The sequence below is a fragment of the Beta vulgaris genome, chromosome 2, assembly GCF_026745355.1.
Source record: "Beta vulgaris subsp. vulgaris cultivar EL10 chromosome 2, EL10.2, whole genome shotgun sequence".
NCBI classification, from domain to species: Eukaryota; Viridiplantae; Streptophyta; class Magnoliopsida; order Caryophyllales; family Amaranthaceae; genus Beta; species Beta vulgaris.
In genome coordinates, this window is record NC_079203.1 from 21,955,587 (window position 1) to 21,977,830 (window position 22,244).

At 35.7% G+C, this 22,244-nt stretch overlaps 1 protein-coding gene and 1 long non-coding RNA gene across 2 annotated transcripts; both read left to right on the forward strand.

Annotated features, from left to right (window-relative positions):
- Positions 1-471: 471 nt before the first annotated feature.
- On the forward strand, positions 472-2,071 carry LOC104887120 (hypothetical protein). Its single transcript, XM_010671714.3, has one exon. The coding sequence runs from the start codon at positions 684-686 to the stop codon at positions 1,734-1,736; it is 1,053 nt and encodes a 350-aa protein (XP_010670016.2). The 5' UTR covers positions 472-683; the 3' UTR covers positions 1,737-2,071.
- Positions 2,072-17,501: 15,430 nt separating this feature from the next.
- Positions 17,502-21,901, forward strand: LOC125494914 (uncharacterized). Its single transcript, XR_007271079.2, has 2 exons — positions 17,502-17,940; positions 21,350-21,901. It is a non-coding gene; the product is annotated as an uncharacterized LOC125494914 (long non-coding RNA).
- Positions 21,902-22,244: the final 343 nt, after the last annotated feature.

The following is a 22,244-nucleotide window of genomic DNA, read 5'->3' on the forward strand; positions in this document are numbered from 1 at the left end:
GTATTGAGGTTCTAGGTTAGTAGTTTTAGTTTGTATGTTAATTTTAATTAGTTTTAATAAAGTTTCCTGAATATTTGAGTGATTTGCTTGATTTTTATAACGTGATTTTCTCAAATTGTATGAGTGATTGGTAAAGTTTCTTCTTTTAAGTGATTTGTGAGTGAGTGTTGTAAATTAATTTTCGGTAGTTTTCTTTGAGTGTCGATTTTGATTTTGACATTCCTTTTGTAATTTAGAAAGAGAAAGGGGGAAAAATAGGCATTTCAAAAGAGGACACCATTGCTCCCCCTTTCCCTTATATAATAGAGATAATCAAAAGATTGACTTATTTTGAGAAAAATAACCAAAAATTGACTTATTGAAAATAATTTTTTTCTATAAAATAACAATAATTAAAGAGAGGAAGAGGAAGGATGTTGGGCCTTGCTTCTGATAGGGTATAAATATTTGACAAATAAGAAGCCCGAAAACTTCCAGAAGAGATGTTTATAATTTCCCCATAAGTCTCAAACTATCTTTAGTCTTTACAGAAGGTTTCAGCTTTACTCTCCATTGTGAAATTCTAACCCAATCAAACTCGGAGGCGAGGGTTTTGCAACACCTTCTTCCTCTTTTTTCTCTGCAATTCTAAAATTCAAAAATTCTACTCCCTATAAAAAAAAAAAAACTCCAAGCTATTAACAATGGAGTCTCTCACTAAACTCAATTACAAGCAGCCGCAGCACTCATTAACTTTCTCTCTCCGCTACCACAACCGCCCATCTTTCTCAACACCCATTTCTTCAATCTCCTTCAAAACCCAATTTTCTCGTCCTTTTCCATTGAAAATTAGATCCTCTTCATCTTCAAATTCTCCCCTTAAATCTTCTACAAAACCCAAAACTGAAAACCCTTTCTCTCTCCTCAAAACCCCTCTGACCATTGCGGTGGCCTCCACCGCAATCTTCTTCTCTGTATTTGGTCAAAAGCATCACTCGGCTGCGAGAGCCGAGCCGACTTCGCCAGCAATGGTTGAGGAGAGGGAAGAAGAAGACGTGGTATCGAATGAAGAGAGAGAAAAAAAGGTGGAGGAGTTCTTGGCATCGAACCCGGACGACGTAGAAGGGTTGAAGTCATTAATGGAAGCTAAGATTAAGAATAAGAAGCTTGGAGAAGCGGTGGAAGTTCTAAACAGGTTAATTGAGCTGGAACCTGATGATGGAGAGTGGCCATTGCTGAGATGTCACATGTATAGCTATATGGGAGAATCCGAGATGGCAAAATCGGGTTTTGAGGAGATCATAGCGAAGGAGCCGCTTCGTGTGGAGGCATTTCATGGCCTTGTGATGGCGGTTTCGCAAGGCGAAAAGGGTGGGAAGGAGTTGGAGGAGGTGACAAAGAGGACTGTAGAGGCAATGGAAAGGTGTAGGAGGGAGAAAAAGAATGATGAAATGAGGGATTTTAAGCTGTTGATTGCGCAAATTCGAGTTATCGAAGGGAATTATATGGAAGCTTTGAAGGTTTATCAAGAATTGGTGAAGGATGAACCAAGAGATTTCAGGCCTTATTTGTGTCAAGGTATAATTTACACATTGTTGAGGAAGAAAGATGAGGCACAAAAGCAATTTGATAAGTATAAGAGGCTTGTTCCAAAGGGTCATCCATATGCAAGGTTTTTTGATGAGAATATGCTTGCTACTAAGGTTTTTTCTCAAATGGCAGAAAATGAAAGAACGAAAATGGGATCACAAAATTAGCAATGTTAAATCTTTGCTTCTTTCTTATTTGGCTTTTTTGTTTTTTTTGCTTTAATGTTAGTCCATGTGTTAGAGTTTTACTACCATCATTAAGCAAACAAGCTATTATATGAAAATTGTGTTTTTTAGTGATAGGATGAGTAGTTTGAGTTGAGTGTGGTATATTATATGAGATTGACTTATGGAGAACGAGGAATGTAATGCAGAACGCTTGCTTCCAAGTTCTATTTGATTATCATACATTGTATGAATAATTTGATAGGAATTCGAAAGCAAAAGCTGAAGGCAATTTGTTTTTCTTGATGATAGTATCTCAAACATGGAAAAGTTTTCTAGTTTACGGTGGTTACCAATATGGTTGCGTATTGGCCAATTGATGAGTTAGTCTTTTACTTGGTAGAGACGCAGAGTTATGTTTGAATTCTCAAGTAATGGCAATTTTTGCTTTCTAATGCTATCTGATAATACTCTTTTGGCTTCCTCATGTGGCTTCTAATATGTTTTTGAAGACATATAAACGATGTTGAGCTGTGACTAGTGAGTTTGCGACTTGTCAGAACTCGGAACTCGGATGGGATGATAATGGGTAATGTCTTCCAAAACTAGAACTGTTGAATAAGTCATCTCAATTTTGGGTTTGTGTCAGTATATAAAGGTATCCAAACTCCTCGGCATAAGCTTATTAGTCGGCAAAATAGACTCGTATCCGTTTATCCGACTCGAAATACCCGACCCAAGACCCGTTTTTTCACCCAAGAGTGACCACTTGAGATAGAATCAAAACCTGAAATAAACCGATCTAAATCTACTATACCCCAGTCCCCAAGTGACCCAAAAATAATATCCCAAACTCGTCTTGAAAATAATAATGAAAGATTTTTCACAAATATTACTTTATGTGCTTTATTTATTTGCTAAAAAAGAAATTCGACCTTTCCCGACTTGACCCAACCCGACTCAAACCAACCCTAATGGATTGGAACCTACTTGTTGACTAGAATCATCAAACTTGCACCCAATTGAGCATAAGATTGACCCGAATATGATTTGATTCATAATGACTCGACCCATACTCGACTCGTATGACCTATTTGCCACCTCTACTATCTACCATCCACAATTGATAAGAAAAACAAGAGTGAAAATGGGGAAACCCCCCTTCTTATCATTAATCATGGTTTTAGATGGTTGAATTTGACCAAGAATTGAAGTTATTATAGTTGAAGGTGGTACAAATGAGATACTTCTATACAAGAAGAAACGTATAGAGAAAGGATGGCAATAGTGACACAAGTCAAGGTGCAAAGTCAACTCTTGATTGTGAGCCTATTTTTAGTCCTTAAAGCATTTGGGTTCAAACTCAATTCAAACTTTTCCATTGTATCCATGATTAAGTGGGAAGATGATCAAGTCCACGAAGTGTGAAGTTGGCATCATTTGGAGTCTTAGTTAATTTTGATTAAGTATTTGATTTCAGCAAATAAGGTCTGAAATATCTTTGTGATTTGCGACCAAGTTAGAGAGTCCTTGTGTTCCAAGTGTGCAAGTTGTCATTGAGTTGTAATATTCTCTAGTTTTCTTAGTTGTTTTAGGGGTAAAAGGGGATTTGGGGCTGATTTGTTGTTTCCTCAATTACTCCTTTATTCTCTCCTAGAATCTAGAGATTATGATGCAAGATATTAGCTTGTATTTCCTAAAATACTTGGGCTGATTTTCGGCTATTGTAGTGCTTGGAAGGTAAGTTAATTCTTGTCATGAATAATACAAATAGTCATATCATGCTACCATACAAGAGCATGAGTGATTTATACAAAAACCTTTTTTTATTGAATTTAATTGTGCTTTCAATTATTTTCGCCCATTAAGTTAATTTTCAGGAGTGTTAATTAATTTAGTGTTTAATCTACTTAATTCCACAAGTGGTTCGAGTTAGATTAAGAGTTAAATAAAACTTTTAGGAGTGTTTGTTTTAGTTATCATATCCGAGTTACTTTGATAAAATTTTCGGACTTAGTGTAAGTGATCAAACTAAGTTCCTTTGTTCAAAATTACTTGGTTGCTTCTTCATCTTTGGAGTTGCAATCATATCTGTTGATATTCGACTTTTCCAGGAGGGTGAGGGTAGAAAGGATTCTACTTTCATTGGTAAGTGTTTCTTCTAGTTGCTTGTTCGATCCATTGTTGGGGTTTGTGTGGTTGTTGGCTTGCTATTTCTTCTCCTTTGGCATGGCACATTGCTTAGTTTCTTGACATTATCATGTCTAATATTGCGGAAATCAAAAGTCTTGTTGAGCAAATATCTAAAATGCAACTTGATGCACAAATTAGGGCGTATAGTTTTGAAAATTAACAAAAGGTCTTAACTGACATTGTTCTGAAAAAGAAAACCCTAATTATGAAAATTACAAATCTGATGATGATGTAGAAAAGATTGTTAAACCAACTTATAATAATGATAGGGGTATTAAACTAGATGATTTTACTGGTGATCTAGTGTTGAAGATTTACTTGAACGGATTCACCAACTTGAGAAAATTTGTGACTATAAGGGTTTTGATGATGAAAAAAGATTTAAGATTGCCACCATTGCACTAACTAAATATGCTGGAATTTGGTTAGAGAGTCTAAAGGCAAAAAGGGGAAGTCTTATAAAACCTGAGCTTAAAAGTTGGAGTAAGCTTCAGAAAAAATTTGCATGAGAAGTTTGTTCGAAGTGATTTTACTCAAAGGTAATACATGAAAAAGAATTCTTTGACTCAAGATGTGTTAAGTGTCCATGACTATATGGTTCAGTTTGACAAATTGTGCTTGATTTGTGACGTGGAGGAAGTCGAACAAGAGAAAATTACTAGGTTTGTTAATATATTGCTAGAAAGGTTGATGTTGCAAATTACAGTACCTTTGATGATGTGTGTCGTTTAGCCTTAAAATTTGAATGTCATGAATTGGGTGAAAAGAAAACCTATGGGGGAAAAATTGTAATACTAACAAAGCGCAAAGCTAATGTTTCGTTAATATTAAACATCTAACTTTAAAGTTCGAGGACAAACTTTGTTTTTGAGGAGGAGGAGATGTAATACCCCAAATTTTCAAAAATTATTTTATTATTTATTAAGGTTTGATATTATTTCCATTTAAAATTTTATTTTATTTTATTTTATTTATTTTTTTTAGCCAGAAAAAAAGAAACTAGGGAGGAACCCAATTAACAGGCCACCCTAAAGCATCCTTACGGATGATCGTGGAAAAAGCAATATTAGGAGATTCAAACCAATAACAGAGATTAGTAGTGGAATGGCCATGATGTGCCATCCAGTCAGCAGTAGAATTCGCTTCTCTAAAAACATGCTGAATATTATACTTATCAAATTTTCTCAAATCATCCGCTGCATCATTAATAAGAGCATTAATGGACCAGGGAATTTTCCAGACTCTTTTGATAGCTTGAATAACCGAGAGATTATCACCCTCAATAATAATATTCTTAGCCCCCAGATAGAGAGTTCCCCTTATACCTTCTCGTAGACCCCATGCCTCAGCAACTAAAATAGAATTATTATCAGCAATGGCATTAGCACCACTAAGCAAAAGATTTCCCACAACATCTCTAATAACAAAGCCATAAGCTGTGCTACCATCCTGTAACTTGGAACCATCAAAATTTAGTTTAAGAAAATCAAGAGGAGGGGGGAACCAAATAATATTCTGTCTAGGCTTTTTTGCTTCTCTAACAACTTGTTGACTATATTCCATATTGGAAAAATTAGAACGGGAACAATCTAGATTACGCATATAAGCTTTGATCATAGCTCCTAATCTGGCAGGAGAAAAGCTTTCCTGACGAAAAGTGATACTATTTCTAGCATACCAAATGAACCACCACACAATAGCATAGAAATTAAGGTTCTTAAGAGTCAAACAAGACTTAAGATTGCAAAAATACTCAATAAAAGAAAGATCATTATTATCAATAGGAAGGGGAGAAAAAACTCCATTGACATTAACTATTTGTAAAACATCATGCATAAAAGGACAGTCTAGAAATAAATGATGGTCATCTTCAGAGTGAAAGTTACAAAAAACACACTCTAAAGGAAGGAAAATATGACTCATTTCTAATCTCTTTTTGGTAGGAAGACCATTCTGACAAATTTTCCACAAAAAGAATTTAATCTTGGGTGGTATGGACAAACCCCAAATCCAAGAAAACCTAACCTGGTTGGGCGGATCTAAGCCATACCCTTGAAGCAGAGCAGCACCTGATTTCACCGAATATTCTCCATCAGCAGTAAGACCCCAAAAAATCCTATCTGCCATCTTATTATAAGGGATAAAAATTTTTACAATATCATTCACTACATTAATGGAAACATAATTTAAGAGAAGTTCTTTATTCCATTGAGCAGAATTTGTCATGAAAAAATTAACCATCAAGTCCTCTGTCCCACTAATAGGGGAGTACTTATTTTTAATAGGGTAATTAAACACCCAATTATCATTCCAAAATGAGATATTCTCCCCATTCCCCACCATCCATCTAAGACCTTGCTTAAACGGCGTACGAAGCGACATTAGTTTACGCCATTGCCAAGATACATTAGCTTTAGTTGTATAAGTAAATAGGGTGTCGTGTTTTAAATATTTTTGCTTTACGAGCTTAACCCATAGATTATTAGGCATCTTAATTATTTTCCAAAGAAGTTTAAATTGAAGAGCTAAATTATTAATTTTAGCTTTTCTCAACCCCAATCTCCAAATTTTTTAGGAGTACAAATCTTATCCCAACCTATCAAGTTAGGAGCTTTAGAATTCGAATCTTTATTCCATAGAAAATTCCTATAGTTTTTATCTAGAGAAGAGAGGATAAAAGGAGGGAGAGTAAAACTTTGCATTTGAAAGCTAGCTTTAGAAGCTAGATTAGACTGAATTAAAATGGCTCTACCTGCTTGAGATAGAGTATTGGCTCTCCACTTAGTAAGCTGAAAGGAGACTTTTTCTTGAATTGAGCTAAAAGTTGCATTTGTGACCTTGCTACTAATGATTGGGCAACCCAAATAGTTACCTAGTGATAGAGTATCTTCCATCTGGAGTATATTCTGAAAAACACTCAATAATTCTGTTGGAGTATTTGTAGTACATTGAAAAGCAGACTTATGGAAATTGACAAGTTGGCCTGACATTGAGCAGTACTTGTTAAGAATAGATTTTATAGCATGACAGCTTTCTACTTTAGCTTTTGCAAAAATCATTGTATCATCCGCAAAATTAAAAAAGGAATGTTAACTCTAGAATGACCAAGGCGACCCCAATCAATCGAGAATCTATAGAACTAGCTTGAAAAAGTTGACGAGCTAAAATTTCTGCACATAGAATAAAAATGTACGGAGAAAGAGGGTCTCCTTGACGAATACCTCTAGAAGGGAAGAACATATCTCCAGGAATACCATTAACTAATACGGAAAAGGACACAGTTGTAATGCATTGGTGGAGCCAATTAATCCATTTTTCACAAAAACCCAATTTTCTAAAAGTTGCAAAAATAAAGCTCCACTCTAGTCTATCATAAGCTTTTTCCATATCTAATTCAATAGCTAACCACCCTTCTCTTCCTTTTTTATTCTTAAAAGAATGAAACACTTCATGAGCTAATAAAATATTATCTTGAATTTTTCTTTCGGGGACAAAAGCCCCTTGTAACGGATGAATAATCCGAACCAACACTACTTTCAATCTATTAGCCATAATTTTTGAAATAATTTTATAAATAGTTGAGCAAAGACTAATCGGTCGAAAATGATTTGGGTTAGAAGGGGCTTCTATTTTTGGAATTAGAGTGATAAAAGTATGATTAATTTCTTTTAAAATTTTTCCTGAGTGAAAAAAGGCTTTGATAGCCCTATACACTGAGTTTCCCACAAGAGTCCAATACTTTTGATAAAAGAAAGGAGTAAACCCGTCTGGACCCGGAGATTTATCCGGTGCTAGATCAAACAGAGCAGATTTTACTTCTTCTATCGATATATCAACGCATAAGTCTATATTATCATTTTCGGAAATTATACACTCTAATAAAGAAAGATCAGAGTCATAATTAAAGCAACAATCCATATTCTTAGTAAATCTTTTCTTAAACGCATTAGTAATACATTCTTCTACTAATTTTAGTTGAGTAACTAAACGATCTGACGGGTCTTTAATAGAAGTGATTAAATTACGATTTCGTCTAATCGAAGCACACGCGTGATAATACTTTGTGTTTGCATCCCCAAATTTTAAATTATTTGCCTTAGCCTTGATTTTCCAATATGAGTCTTGAAAATCTAATAATTTTGTTTGCTTAGCCAAGAACAAATTTTGTTGTCTAATTAGATGAGGGCAATCATTATGTTCAAGTAATTGATTTGAATTCTACCTAACTTTCCTTCGACGTTACTTAATTGTCTAGCTATATTGCCAAATCTAGTAGTGACCCAAGATTTAGCATTTTCCTTTAAAAGTTTACACTTTCTTGTCAAGCAGTACATGTTCGAACCCTGAAACTTTTGACACCAAGTTTTCTTGATTAAAACATCAAAATCCTTTCGAGTTGTCCAGATTTTATCAAATTTAAAAGGAGGAGCTTTTAAATTACTATGGGTTTTGATTTCCAACGATATAGGACAGTGATCAGAAGATGTGAAAAGATGATGACTAATTTTCGCATTTGGGAAGGCATTTAGCCAACTTATACTCGCAACCCCTTATCTAACCGTTCCAAAATATTATTTGAACCACTTCTTGTTTTTCGCCAAGTATATGGGTTCCCTTCAAACGGGAGTTCTATGCATTCAATAGCAGAGTAGAAATAATTCATAATAGCTAATCTGGAGAATCTAAATTCAGCCCCACCTAGTTTATCTAAATGGGAACTTAATTCATTAAAGTCCCCTAATATAATGAAAGGACTTTCGAGCAGTCTAATAAAATCAATTAATTCATCCCAAAATTCATATTTCGAATTATAATTAGGAGGAGCATAGATGAAAATAGCAATAAAGCTAAAATTAATGGCTAGAAGCTCAATTTTACAAGCCCAAAAACGAGAAGCTTTACTAATGGGTGATAGAACAAAAGGATTACAACTATCATTCTTCCACATTATCCACATACCCCCTGCTAACCCCATTGACGGAAGGAAGTCAGAGTGAGTAAAGCCACAATACCTAACACATCCCTCAGAAGGAGGAGTAGGCACTTTAGTCTCACAGAGCATCATAATTTTAACTTTATTAGATTTACAAAATACTTTCACTTCTTCCATAGCTAGTGGCCTCCTCGAACCTCTTATATTCCAACTACTGATAATCATAAAAAATAAATATGTGGAAAGCAAGACTGAACTAAGTCTTGCCCTTCGTCAAATCTAATAATTATTTTCTCCAAACACACATTACATGATAAATACTTTAGTTGGGCAAGATTTCTGACATTGAAAAACCTCCACAAGATCTTAAATGATAACAGGAGATAATGAATAACAGACAAACTGTAAATAGTCATCGGAAAAGGAGTAATAGCTTGCAAACAGACATTAAAGTTTTCTTTAGTTGATCTCTGTTGCACAGAATAGTCAAGGCCTTCTATTGGCATACTTTGAGAAAAAGATCTTTCTCCATTCCAATAGCTTCTGGGGCCTAGAATGGAGTGAAACATTCCAATCCAATAGCTTCTATAGCCTAGATTAGAGTTTTTATAAAGGAAAAGGTTTTTGAAAAACAACCAACAAAATCCAATCCAATAACTTCTATCGTCTAGCTTGGATTTAGTTAAATTGGACAAAAAAGGAGCAGTCATTCCACAATCGGAGGTAACCAGAACAATATGAGAATAATTGAGAGACAAACCAACCATAGCTATGGGGTAGGACTTTAAGCAATATCTGAAAAATGGACATACTAGAAAAACGAGAATCCAAAAGAAGCCAATTAATATAATCTTAAGAAGGAATTGAAACTCCTTCTTAGCTTGCAAGTTTATGACTAAATCATAATAACTTGTAATGCTCACAACAAATAAAGAAAATAAAACGTCATACTAGTTGGAACGAAGATAAACATCTCACCATATACTAGAAAAGAATTTACATATGAAAACTTTTCTAACAGAGCTAAAAACCATACATAGTCTCTATCCCATACAAATATATCAACAGCTACACAGTGACAGAGCCACCAGTAGCACACCGCAACAGACATTACCCAACAGTCATGAGGCTTGGTCGAGACTTTGGTCGCAATTATATATTGGTAGTAAATACGAAACAAATTCAAAAGAAATAGTAGGACAACTTTCGCAAGGATCCACAAAGCATCTATTAAACTACCCTTTAAAGGGAGTCCACCTGCCTTCATAGCATTCAATCTTATGAAATTAGCATTAGACTTAAGAAAGTTCATAACCAAGAATCTGTTCCAAGGCAATAAAACATTTGTCTCATCCATTCTTACAACCAAAAAAATAGATTTTAAATGGTCTAACCAAGAGAAAGTGAAGAGAAATCTTTTAAGAACCAACCAAAGAAATCCAATCCAATAATTTTTACTGTCTAACTTAAATTTCGTTACTTTAGACAATAAAGGAGTGGACACTCCAAATCCAAGAGTAACCATAACAAGCTGAGAAGTGTTGAGATCAATATCAACCATGGCTATGGAATTTGACTTTAAACGACATAGGAAAAAAAAGTATACAAACAGTATACTAATCCACACGAAGACACTAAGAGTAGTCTTTTGAAGCAATTGAAAAATCTTCTTAGCTTGCAAGATTATGAATAAAACATTATTACGTGAAATTCTAAAAAACAAACAAAGAAGATAAAACTTCATATTAACTGGAAAGATGATAAACATCTCAACAAAAACTAAAACAGTAGAATTAACTACTGACTTTTTTCCTAAAGAAGGTAAAAACCATACCTTATGATTCATCTTACATGAATCTAACTGAGGGAATTGAACACAACAGGGGAAATGGCTTGATATAGCCAACCTTATGAATCGACCATTACGAGCAGACAATGAGGATTTGGAGACTTCAACAACTACTCTAGAACCCACACCCATAGTAGCTGCTACACGGTGGCAGAGCCACCTGCAGCACATCGCCGCCGACAAAACCCGCCTATCAGTAGGCTCGGTCGAAGCTTTGGACACCAACCCTTCAGCCGAAATCAAGAAACCGAGCACCAACAGCACCAAATCAAGACCCACACCAAGAATTAAAATAGGAACCCAACACAAATTACCCCAAAAAACCCTAGCCATGAATCGAACTTTGAATTTGAATGGAAGGAAGATGAATCCTTTAATCCAATCAATTGATTGAACTCTGAATCCCATGAATGACAAAGAAGCTATTAAGAGCACTAACAAGAGGAGATGGGAATACCTCTCATAGCCGGACTTTCTTTTTCCCGAAGAAAACAACCTCTTCTGAAGGTTTTCTTTTTCACTGCTTACGGATTTTTTTGAGCAAAGGATTTTGTTAATTGCAATGAAAAATGATAACAGGAGGCTAGAAACAGTAACTAAGAGTAAGTTATCATGCTTGATGATTGAAGATTTCCCAAAATTGAATTGGGGATTTTTTTCATGGCTAGGGTTTTGATACTTGGAATTGGGGCTTTTTTCTCCTTTCTTTTCTCTTTCTCTCTCTACTTTTTTCTCTCTCTGCATTTAAAAAGGATTTTCATCATTTAAAATTTATTTTATGATAATGCAATTTTATTTAATAACTGTGTTTATTAAAATAATGAATTCATTTAGTTTTGATTTATTTAACATGTTTCAATTAAAATCATTTATTTGTTATATTATTCATTTCATTATTTCTAATTAATTAAACTCTTTAAATTCGATTGTGGGTATCCTTGTAGACAGTTGTAGTCTTGTACATGTTGTCCATCCACTTTAGCAATCCTAAGCTCAAATATCAAGTCCATACTCCATAGTCCATATGCCTTTTAGCCAAAAAGAAAAAGAAAAATAGAAAAAAAAAGGAAAGAAGATGAAGACTGATTTCTTCATCTCCCTCTCTCCTCTCACGTCTGAAATTCAGCAGCAAAAGAAGCCAATATTTCAACTCAAAATTCAGCCTTGTCAGTGCAAATTGAATTTTAGTCCACAAATATCAGATTTCAGGGCCAAATTTTCACAGGCTAAACACCATAGCCCTCACACCTCACTTGCACCATTAATGGAACTTGACCAAAGCTCCAAATTTCCGACCAAACTCTCCTATAAATACTGATTTACTCTCATCAAATTACTCAAGCAAACAATCTCAAAAAGGTTTGCTTCAATTCATTTTTTTCTTCCTTAATTTCTGAATTTTGTTTTGAAAATTAAAAATGAAATTTCAATCCACCATTAAACACTAACTCCTCTGCTTCTCTTCACCACTGCACCACCTTCGAACCACCACACCACTCGAAAAAAACCGCCTGAACCACCAATCGAGCCACTGAGCCGAAAACCGCCACCCACAACCTCCCTAATTCGCGGCGCACCTGCTGCGTCCCATGCACCCCGCGCCCAGCCTCTTTCGCGGCGTCTCCCTCCGGCCTCCCAGCCACCTCCAACCTGCCTGACCCATCCTCTCGCCTGAGAATTGCAGTACGCCGGCCAAAACCCAGCACCACAGATCTCCTTCGTGCCTCCCCTGTTTCGCCTCCCTTCTTTCATCCTTCTATCTCGTTTAATCAGTTTGAGAAACTGAAGTTTTAAAACCCCCTTTTTCTTTTCCTTTTTGTTTATTGAGTTTTAATAATTGTATTTTGTTTACTTTTATTTTTAAAACTAAAACTCATAATTTCCTAAACTAGCTTAATTTAATTAAGTTAGTATTTTCAGTTAACTTAGTCTTTGATAAGACTTGATAATGTTTCTTAAATTTCTTAAATAAAGTAAGAATTACAATAAAGATTGTCTTCTATGTTTAAAATAATTGTTTAAGTTAATGAAATTAAGTTGAAGTAATCTTTGAATACTTAAAAATGATTTCATAAATGATTTACTTTGATCTATAATTCTCTTAAAATCATTGAGAATTTCTGTAAGTTATTTGAATTATTTAAATCATTTATCTTATATACGTATATAAAAAGGGGTTATTTAGGAACTAACTTAAATCTCGTTAACATCTATTGTAGACTTCGATTTCGTAGACGATGAATATCAAGAGTGCTAATCCGTTCGATGAACTTAACTTTTGGGCACGTGTCACAAGGTAATCTCCGATGTCCATCTAAACATAGATCTCGTTAGTGTAAAACGAATTGATTACATGATTATTATTATGTGCTTATAAAATTTATAAGTATGGACTATAATTATGGATTATCGACCTAATGCGAATTATAAATACGAATGACAAAATGGATAACGATTATGGATTTCGACTATGAATCATGACTATATATGGACGATGTACGATATGACAAAGATGTTTATTATGCCGTTATTAAAAATTGGTTAATGTCATTTAGTAATATTATGATTATTATTATTATATTATTAAGATCATCATCATCATCATCATCATCATTATTATTATTATTATTATTATTATTATTATTATTATTATTATTATTATTATTATTATTATTATAAGTATTATTATGATTATTATTGTTATTATTATTATGATTATCATGAATATCATTATTGTTATTAATATGAAGACTTTATGAAAGTTGGAATTGGTAATAACTGGTGTTAATGAAATGATTATGAATCTGAAGTGATAAATGAACTCAAGTGACGGTTGTGAATATGAAATGAGTTATTGAAATCGCTATGAATGGATTGAGATTATGATGGATTGAATATGTTCATACTGGATTGAACAAGATGACGTAAATGTATATGTGATTTATGTGATGACTTGATTAAAAGATGTTAATCACGTAAAGTGAAATATCAGAGGGAAATGATGAACAAGTTGCCCTGTATGAGTGGTTCAGCGGCCCCTACAAGTTCTCTGGTTACTATGCTGATTATTCAGTTACTGTCTTCCTTTTATCTTGTTGTGATCCAAGTAGAAAGGGTGTGCACACTAGGGAGTAGGGACTCTGTTATTATGGCCATTATGATACCCGAAGGTGGTTACAGGGGTTCGCCTTGGCCTACAAGTAGGTGGTAACAGGGGTTCGCCCCGGCCTACAATGTTGAAGTAAGTGGTTACAGCAGATTGACCCCGGCTTACTGGCGTTCTCTTTCCTCTCCTTGAATAACTGGATTAATTGACTTAATGATATGATTATTTAGTGTATATATGTGTGTATATGTGCTATGACTTCCAAAAACTATTAATCTACTATTTTACAAAGTATTTTCAACTTAAATATTTTACAGGATGGAGTTGGAATTACTCAGTTTTTTTTCTGATTTTTGGGAACTTGTCTGTCTTGTCTCTTTTTAATGTATTTGTGCAGATGGGTGATCGATCCAAATGGGAGATCATTTAGAGTTGTCATCCACTTAGCATATGATTAGCTTCCGTTGGAACTCTGAAACTCTTAAGTACTAGTAATGTTTAATGAACGATTTACTTGGTTATAAGGTTTAATGAATTTGAGTTTAGTATACTTTAATTTAGCATTGCATTTATTTCCAAGGAGATAAGTGCGGCAGTAGCGCCACCCGTTGAGTCGAGCCCTCGTGGATTTATTTTCCCCCAAAACCCGAGTTTTATCGAATGAAGAAGGGTTCGGGTCGGCGGGGGTGTTACAAAAATGCCACTAATTAAACAAATTCTTCATATTTTTATCCTTCTTCTTCCAAATCCTTTGATAAGAAAGAAATTTCTTCTAAAGGGGATTAAAAAGGGGAATGACCTAAGATTGTTATTTCTAAAGATAAATGGGAGGAAAATCGAAAGTGTTTTAAGTGTCAAGGGAGGGGTCACATTGCTAGTTTGCCATAGTAAGAAATCTCTAACTTTGAAACAATACATGGCCATAAAAGAAGAAGAGAGAACGTATGACTTTGTTTTGGAAAGTGATGGAGAAGATGATGAGTTGAGAATGACGTCGCATATGCTGAAGATCAATCTATAATGCTTTGGGTTGTTAGGAGAACTTTGGATCTTGATCACCGTCCTAATCATGATCATAGAGAAAACTTGTTTCATACTAGGTGTCGAGTTGGTAACTATACTTGCAATTTTATTATTGATGCACTAATGTGGTGGCATCTAATGTGGTCTCTAAGTTCTATTTGGTTGTTAGAAATCATCCTCACCCATATGAACTGAGTTGGTGAGATGATAGAACTGGTTTAATGGTGAAGAAACAGACGATTATTTCTTTTTTCTATTGGAAGTTACAAAGAATTATTAGGTGATATACTTCCTATGAGTGCTCGTCATCTTCTTCTAGGTAGATCTTGGCAATTTGATTGAAATTTTATCCATGAGGGGGGAACTAATGTGTATTCTGTTTTGACGGGATCTAAGAGGATTCGACTTGTGCCTTTGTCTCCTAGTTCCATGGCGCCTAAGAAGGTGGTTGAAAGTAAACAAAATTTGCTTCTTTCGGCCAAGGATTTCAAAAAGGAGGTAGAATTGGAAGGTCATTGTTATGCTTTATTTGTTAAATATGCTTTAACTAATAATGTTTCCTCTACAAATCTGAAACTTGCAGCTTTGTTGGACGAGTTTGAAGATTTTTTTTCCGAGGAATTGCCTCAAGGGTTGCCACCTTTGAGAGGTATTCGAGAAATGATTTAGTTGATTGATTAAGTAACCATTCTTAAGGACCATTCGAAAGAGGACTTGAGTATCCTAGGGGAAAGCTAAACCATGCATAATTGTCGTCTTTGAATCACAATTGCATTAATGATTATTATTCCGTTTTGCTTCATACTAGTAGCCTTGACTCTAGTGTTTTCCTTATTGATATTCATTTTCATATTTCATTTGCTAGTTTATATGATCTTAGTTGGTTATTAGTTGTTACAAAACCGTTCTAAAACCCCCCAAATATCCTTCAATCAGGCAATTTAAACTCGTTAGACTTTGATTAATTGCGATTTCCCTGTGGATCTACCCATGACTTGCCTTTACTAGATTTTTAGTAATTGCTTGTTAGGTTTTTGTAAACACAATTTCAACTCCGTAAAATAGGGAATCAAATCATGTGAATAAAATAATATTTTATTGATTTTGTATTTTTGGGTTGTAATATGTAATGTTTTTAATCACCTAATTCCCTCTCCACGTGTATTTGAACTTTGCAATTCACGAACAACTTTGATTTTCTTGAATGAGGGCTATCGAGGCTTGATCTCGTCCAAGGTAGAATTTCTAGAGTAGAATGTCACGTTGAATGCTTGTTGTTCTTCTTCTACGGAAAGAATTTGATGTTGATTTGTTGTTGCTTACAAAAAAATATGATCTTCTTGAATGAGGGCCTTCACGCTTGATCTCGTCAAGGTTGATCTTGTTTCCTTCTTCCGGGAGAGAATTTGATGTTACTTAATTGACTGACAGAGAGAGTACTTGAGAGGTTTAGGTTGTGCTTTCTGCTTTTCTCCTTGTTGGCTCATGCAGTTTGATTTCTTCTCCTTCTTGAAAATGGAGTGGAGAGCTCTATTTATAAAGCTTTCTTGGCCTAGGGTTTTAAGTATCCTTCCAGTTGGACCTTATGGACATATACCTTTTAATAGTCCAACTATCATTTAATGAGACATTGACCCAATAATAAATTATTTCATTAAAATAGGCTAATTTTCATAACAAGCCCAAATTAATTAATTTTAGTGGCCATTTATTGACAAAAAGTCAACATTCAACTTTAATGGGTCAAATAATAATTATGTGGGCATTTAACAAAATTTTCATGCCTGCAAATTACCCCCCTCAAGACTATATCAAAATAAATTATTTTGGCTTTATTTTTTTTCCGGAATAAATTAGCTAAAGCTCATTTGGTAAGCTTATAGCCATACTTCACGTTAACATTGAAGTGAATTGGTAGTTGTTTTGGTTAATTTAAGAGTCCACTTATCTCTCTTTGAGTTAGGGAGGTGAACTTAGTGAGTATGGCTTGCATCGCCGTGTTTGCGGCCGGTTACTCATAATTATGGAAGATGAGTTAGTTGAGCGGTGTTCGAGATTGAATTTAGTCGATGAAGAAAACGAAATTAATGATTTAGGGGGTGTTGAATCTCAAAATTCTGCGACGAAAACGTCCCTGATGTTAGCTGGAAAGACTGTGTCGGAGAGGGCGGTTAATCTAGACGCTCTGAAGTGTGCGACGTCTCATTTCTGGGCCCTCAACCGTAACAAGGTGGTTTGGGAAATTGATGTTAACACTTTTGTTTTCCAATTCTTTCATTCATGGCATGCTCACGCTTGCACTCATGAAATTCATGATGGGGATAAAAATACTAAATATTTTAATCACAAGGCAAGTCAACGTAAGCGGCGCAATACCATTCATGGCATATTAGATGAAAATGGAGTGTGGAAGAAAGGTTGCACTAGTAGAATAAATGCTTGTTGCTGCGGTGATATTGCTGCGGTTTTACCTATACGCAACAATATATCACGCAAAAAGAAATAAAAAAATAGAAAATGACAATATTGCTGCGGTTCCCGCCCAAAACCGCAACAATATTGTCCAACGGATAAATTTTGAACAAAATGTGTGGGGCCAGGCCAGCTAATATTGTTGCGGTTTACACGTAGGACCGCATCAATATATTAAAAAAAATATAATATATTGCTGCGGTCCTACGTGGAAACCGCAGCAATATTAGCTGACCACCAAAAAAATACAGGGGGGGTGTTTTCTTTTGGTAATCGTATTCTCTTAGTCTCTCTCTCTCCTCTCACACTCTCTCACACTCTTACCAAAAAAACCGGCGACTGGGTTTGGCGACATTTCCGGCGATCGGAGTGGGCGACATTTCCGGCGATCGGAGTGGGCGACATTTCCGGCGATCGCAGTGGGCGACTTTCCGGCCATTCCTTTACTTTTTTCGATTTGGATCCTCCACAAAACCGGCGGTTTGTTACTCCTCAATTCGCGTTTTGGGCGACACTCTCCACTGTTTCTCCTCCTTCACCGACGACTCCTTCACTGGCGCCACTTTTTCACCGGCGCTTCTCTCCCAACTCTGGCGCTTCTCCTCCCACCAGCGAGGGTTTGTCATATTAGGTTAGTTTTTTGTAAATTTTTCTTAATTAGTGTTTTAATAAATGTTTGGATTAAATTGTAGTTTAAAATGATTAGTATAAAGTATACATATGTTAGTTATAAGATTTGAGTATTAAAAACTGATTTTGTGATAATTTGCTTTAGTTTTTGTATGCCCTAATATGTTATACGGTTGTTTATGCTTAAGTTATTGTGATGTTTTTGCAATTCTTTTGTTAAAGTGATATCATGCAATGCCTTTATATTGATAGACTCACCAATGGGAGGGGAAGGGAAATCTAAGGAATGGTTTGGTACTCGTTTGATGATAACTTGAAATCGCTTGAATGCGATTATTGTTTGGTGAATACTTAACTTGGAATCGCTTGAATGCGATTGTTTTTATGTACATCATATTGCCTAGATACCCGTTCAAGACTTACTCATTAGGAGTAAGTCTTGAATAGTCCCCGTTTTGGGACTGTTCTTAAACGTCACATCTCACTTAGGTGGTGAATGTGTGTTGATTCTTTGATTCTAAGTGAAATACGGTTAGTCATTTCCCTAATTTGTTCTCCGGGTACATATAAGATAAACAATTATCTTTATCGTGTACTTGGAGAACTGAAGGGAAATGCTGCCGAATTTTACTTAGAATCAAAGATGATACATGCATTCACTAGTGGGATTGGACGTTTAAGGATGGGTTAGGTTGGAGTGATAAGGACCCAATGGAAGCATGCATTGAATATTAGTTTGTTGTGTTGGAGTTATGTGAATTTTAAATTGATAATAATTTGTATGTATGTGTTGGGGTTTTTAGAAATGGATCGAAGTTGGATGTATGGAAAGCGGAATACGTTGGAGTTCGTAGAAGGTGTGAATGAGTTTTGTAAACGTGCTGTAGAACATCAACAACTTACTTGCGAGGCTGAGATTTATTGTCCATGTGTTGATTGCTACAATGTGAATATGATTTCTGATATTAGGACCATAAGGGATCATTTTATTCGTCGTGGATTTAGGGCTGAGTATTATATTTGGTTATGGCATGGTGAGAAGGGAAAATATACTCAGGATAGGGTTAATGTTGATGTTGGCACTAGTAATTCATTAGAGATTGATATGTCGAATGTCGGGGTTGAGAATGAAGTTGTGATAGAAGATCATGTTAGGATTGAAGGTGATGATGTAGTAGGTGATGAAAATGACAATGGAGATAATAGTGACACTGAGGATGAAGAGTTTGGTGATCGATTAGGTGAGATGTTGGAAGGGGCTCGTGACCATTTTAATGAGCGGCCACGAGTGTTTGACAGTTTGTCTGAAGCTGCTGGGAAACCCCTTTATCCAGGGTGTACAAAATACACTCAATTGAGTGGGGTTTTAACTCTTTTCAACATAAAAGCGAAACATAATTTGACTGATGTAGGCTTCACAGAACTCTTAGAAGCTTTACAAGATATGTTTCCTGAGGGTAATTTGTTACCAAAATCTACCTACTATGCCAAAAAATTAATGTGTCCTTTGGGTTTGGAATATGAGCGGATCGATGCATGTCCGAATGATTGCATGTTGTATCGAAATGAGTATGCGGACCTTTATGAATGCCCGAGGTGTGGTAAGTCCCGCTACAAATTGCCGGATGGGGTTGAGCCCGGACCGGGCAATACTGGTCCTTCTGCGAAAGTGTTGTGGTATCTTCCAGTTGTGCCAAGGTTTAGGAGGCTCTTTTCTATCAAAGAAGATGCACAAAACCTAAGATGGCATGCTGATCAGAGAAAGAAAGATGGGATGCTTAGGCATCCAGCAGATTCTCCTCAATGGAAAGCTATCGATTCCAGATATAGAGAATTTGGTCAGGAAGCTAGGAACTTGAGACTTGCATTGTGTACGGACGGAATGAACCCTTACGGTACTTTGAGTAGTCAACATAGTACTTGGCCTGTTCTTTTAGTGATATACAATCTTCCTCCATGGTTGTGCATGAGTAGAAATATATTATGTTGTCTCTTTTAATTTCTGGGCCTAAGCAGCCGGGAAATGATATAGACATATATCTTGCACCTCTCATCGAAGATCTCAAAAAGATGTGGGACGAAGGTGTTATGGTGTTTGATGCGTATTCTAATGAAGATTTCAGGCTTCGTGCTATGCTATTCTGTACTATAAATGATTATCCTGCTTATGGGAATTTATCGGGTATAAGGTCAAAGGGAAAAAGGCATGTCCCATTTGTGAGAATGGTATGGAGGCTACACATTTGCCACATTGTGGGAAACATGTCTATATATATCATTAATTGGCAATTCCTACATAGTTCTCATCCATATAAAGAAAAAAGCACCATTTAACGGTTTGTTGAAAATGCTCCAGCTCCTAGACCGTTAACTGGAAAAGAAGTTTATAATCGTGTTAAGGGGATGGGAACTATTTGGTAAGGGGGTTAAACCTTCGGAAGACGATGGTGTCATTTGGAAAAAAGAGTCTATATTCTGGAGACTTCCTTATTGGAAATACTTACCAGTTAGACATTGTCTCGACGTAATGCATATTGAAAAAAATGTTTGTGATGCAATTATCGGTACTCTGTTGAATATGCCAGGAAAGACTAAGGATGGTCTTAAGGTTCGTAGAGATATGGAGAAATTGAAGATTCGGCCTAATTTATGGCCAAAGGTTAAGGAAAAAGCTAAGAAAGGAAAGGGAACAACAACGTATTTGCCTCCAGCTTGCTATACATTGTCTAGGAAAGAGAAACGATTTTCTGTGAGTGTTTATACGGTATTAAGGTTCCCACTGGATACTCATCTAACATGAGAAGACTTGTTTCTATGACTGATCTGAAATTAATTGGGTTGAATCCCATGACTGGCATGCGATGATGCAAGTGTTTTGCCGATTGCAATAGCGGGATTCTTCCAAAACATGTCAGCTTGCTATCACGAGGTTGTGTTCATTTTTCAATACCATATGCAACAAGGTACTTGATCCTGATAAGTTGGATGCTTTGCAAAATGAGGTGGTGATCACACTTTGTCAATTTGAGATGTATTTTCCACCTTCTTTTTTTGACATTATGGTTCACTTAGTCCTTCATTTGGTAAGGGAGATTAAACTGTGTGGTCCTGTGTTTTTAAGATGGGCATACCCTTTTGCTGCGGTTTTGGGCCAGAAACCGCAGCAATATTACGTGTTAACTAGATAATAAATAAAAATATTGCTGCGGTTTGGCCTAAAAACCGCAGCAATATTGGTAGATATTGTTGAGGTTTAAAACCGCATCAATATAATTAATACCTATTGCTGCCCCCTTAATTGCTGCGCGCCCAAGACCGCAGCAATATGCCACTTTTTAACCGCAGCAATAAGCATTTATTCTACTAGTGTTGAAAAGAGATTTGTGAGGTTCTGAAGAGTTATTTTGCAGGCCTCTTTGCTACTGACAGCTTCGCAAGGATGGAGGAGGCTCTTGACTACCTATCTACGTGTGTGTCAGATGAGATGAATGAGGCCCTTGTTAGGGCGCTGTCTGGGAGGAGGTTAAAGAAGTGTTGTTTGCCATGCATCCCAACAAAGCTCCAGGTATTGATGGTCTCCATGCTTTATTTTTTCAGAAATTTTGGCACATTTTGGAGCCATACATTATTTCTTTTGTTCAGAGTTGGTGGAGTGGGTTGGTGGATCTCGAAGCTGTTAACAGAACTTGTATTGTTTTAATACCTAAATGTGAAAACCCGCAATCCAAAAAACAACTCGTAAACCATCATCTCCCTGATCCTTAACCCTAAAATAACCTTTCAATGCTCCACAAAAGCCTTCAAACCTTGTAATACCCGAAACTATAAAAAGTTGTGTGTAAGCCTCAACATATAAAAAGAATCAATGCTATGCAAAAATGAAAGAAAATAAATTTTCAAAGTTCGTACAAAAAAAAAAAAAAACCAAAAGCAAAAGAATCGCACAAAATGAAAAAAGAAAAGCCAAAGGCAAAATAAAAGTCAAGCTAGAGGACTTGCGCACATGTTCTACCCCTTGTTCCAAAATCCTTCAATCCATCAAACCCTCAACACACTAAGTCTTAAACCTTTCATCCAATCCTAACTCTTTCTCTAAGGTATGTCTATGTCCGCTAGGTTAAAAACTTGAAATGCGGCCTATGCAAAAGTTAGAGCACAAAAAAAATTCAAATCAAGAGCTACGAATGATTTGATTCTGCAAGGATACAGAGAAGAGGTTCCACTGCTTCCATAAATTAAGTTAATCCAAGTCCAATATTTTGACTTTCTAGAATTCAGAAGCGTATTCTTTCTAAACCCGACATA

What these genes read in the sequence shown, in the direction of transcription:
- LOC104887120 (XM_010671714.3), top strand. Translation starts at nt 684, where the DNA reads ATGGAGTCTCTCACTAAACTCAATTACAAGCAGCCGCAGCACTCATTA.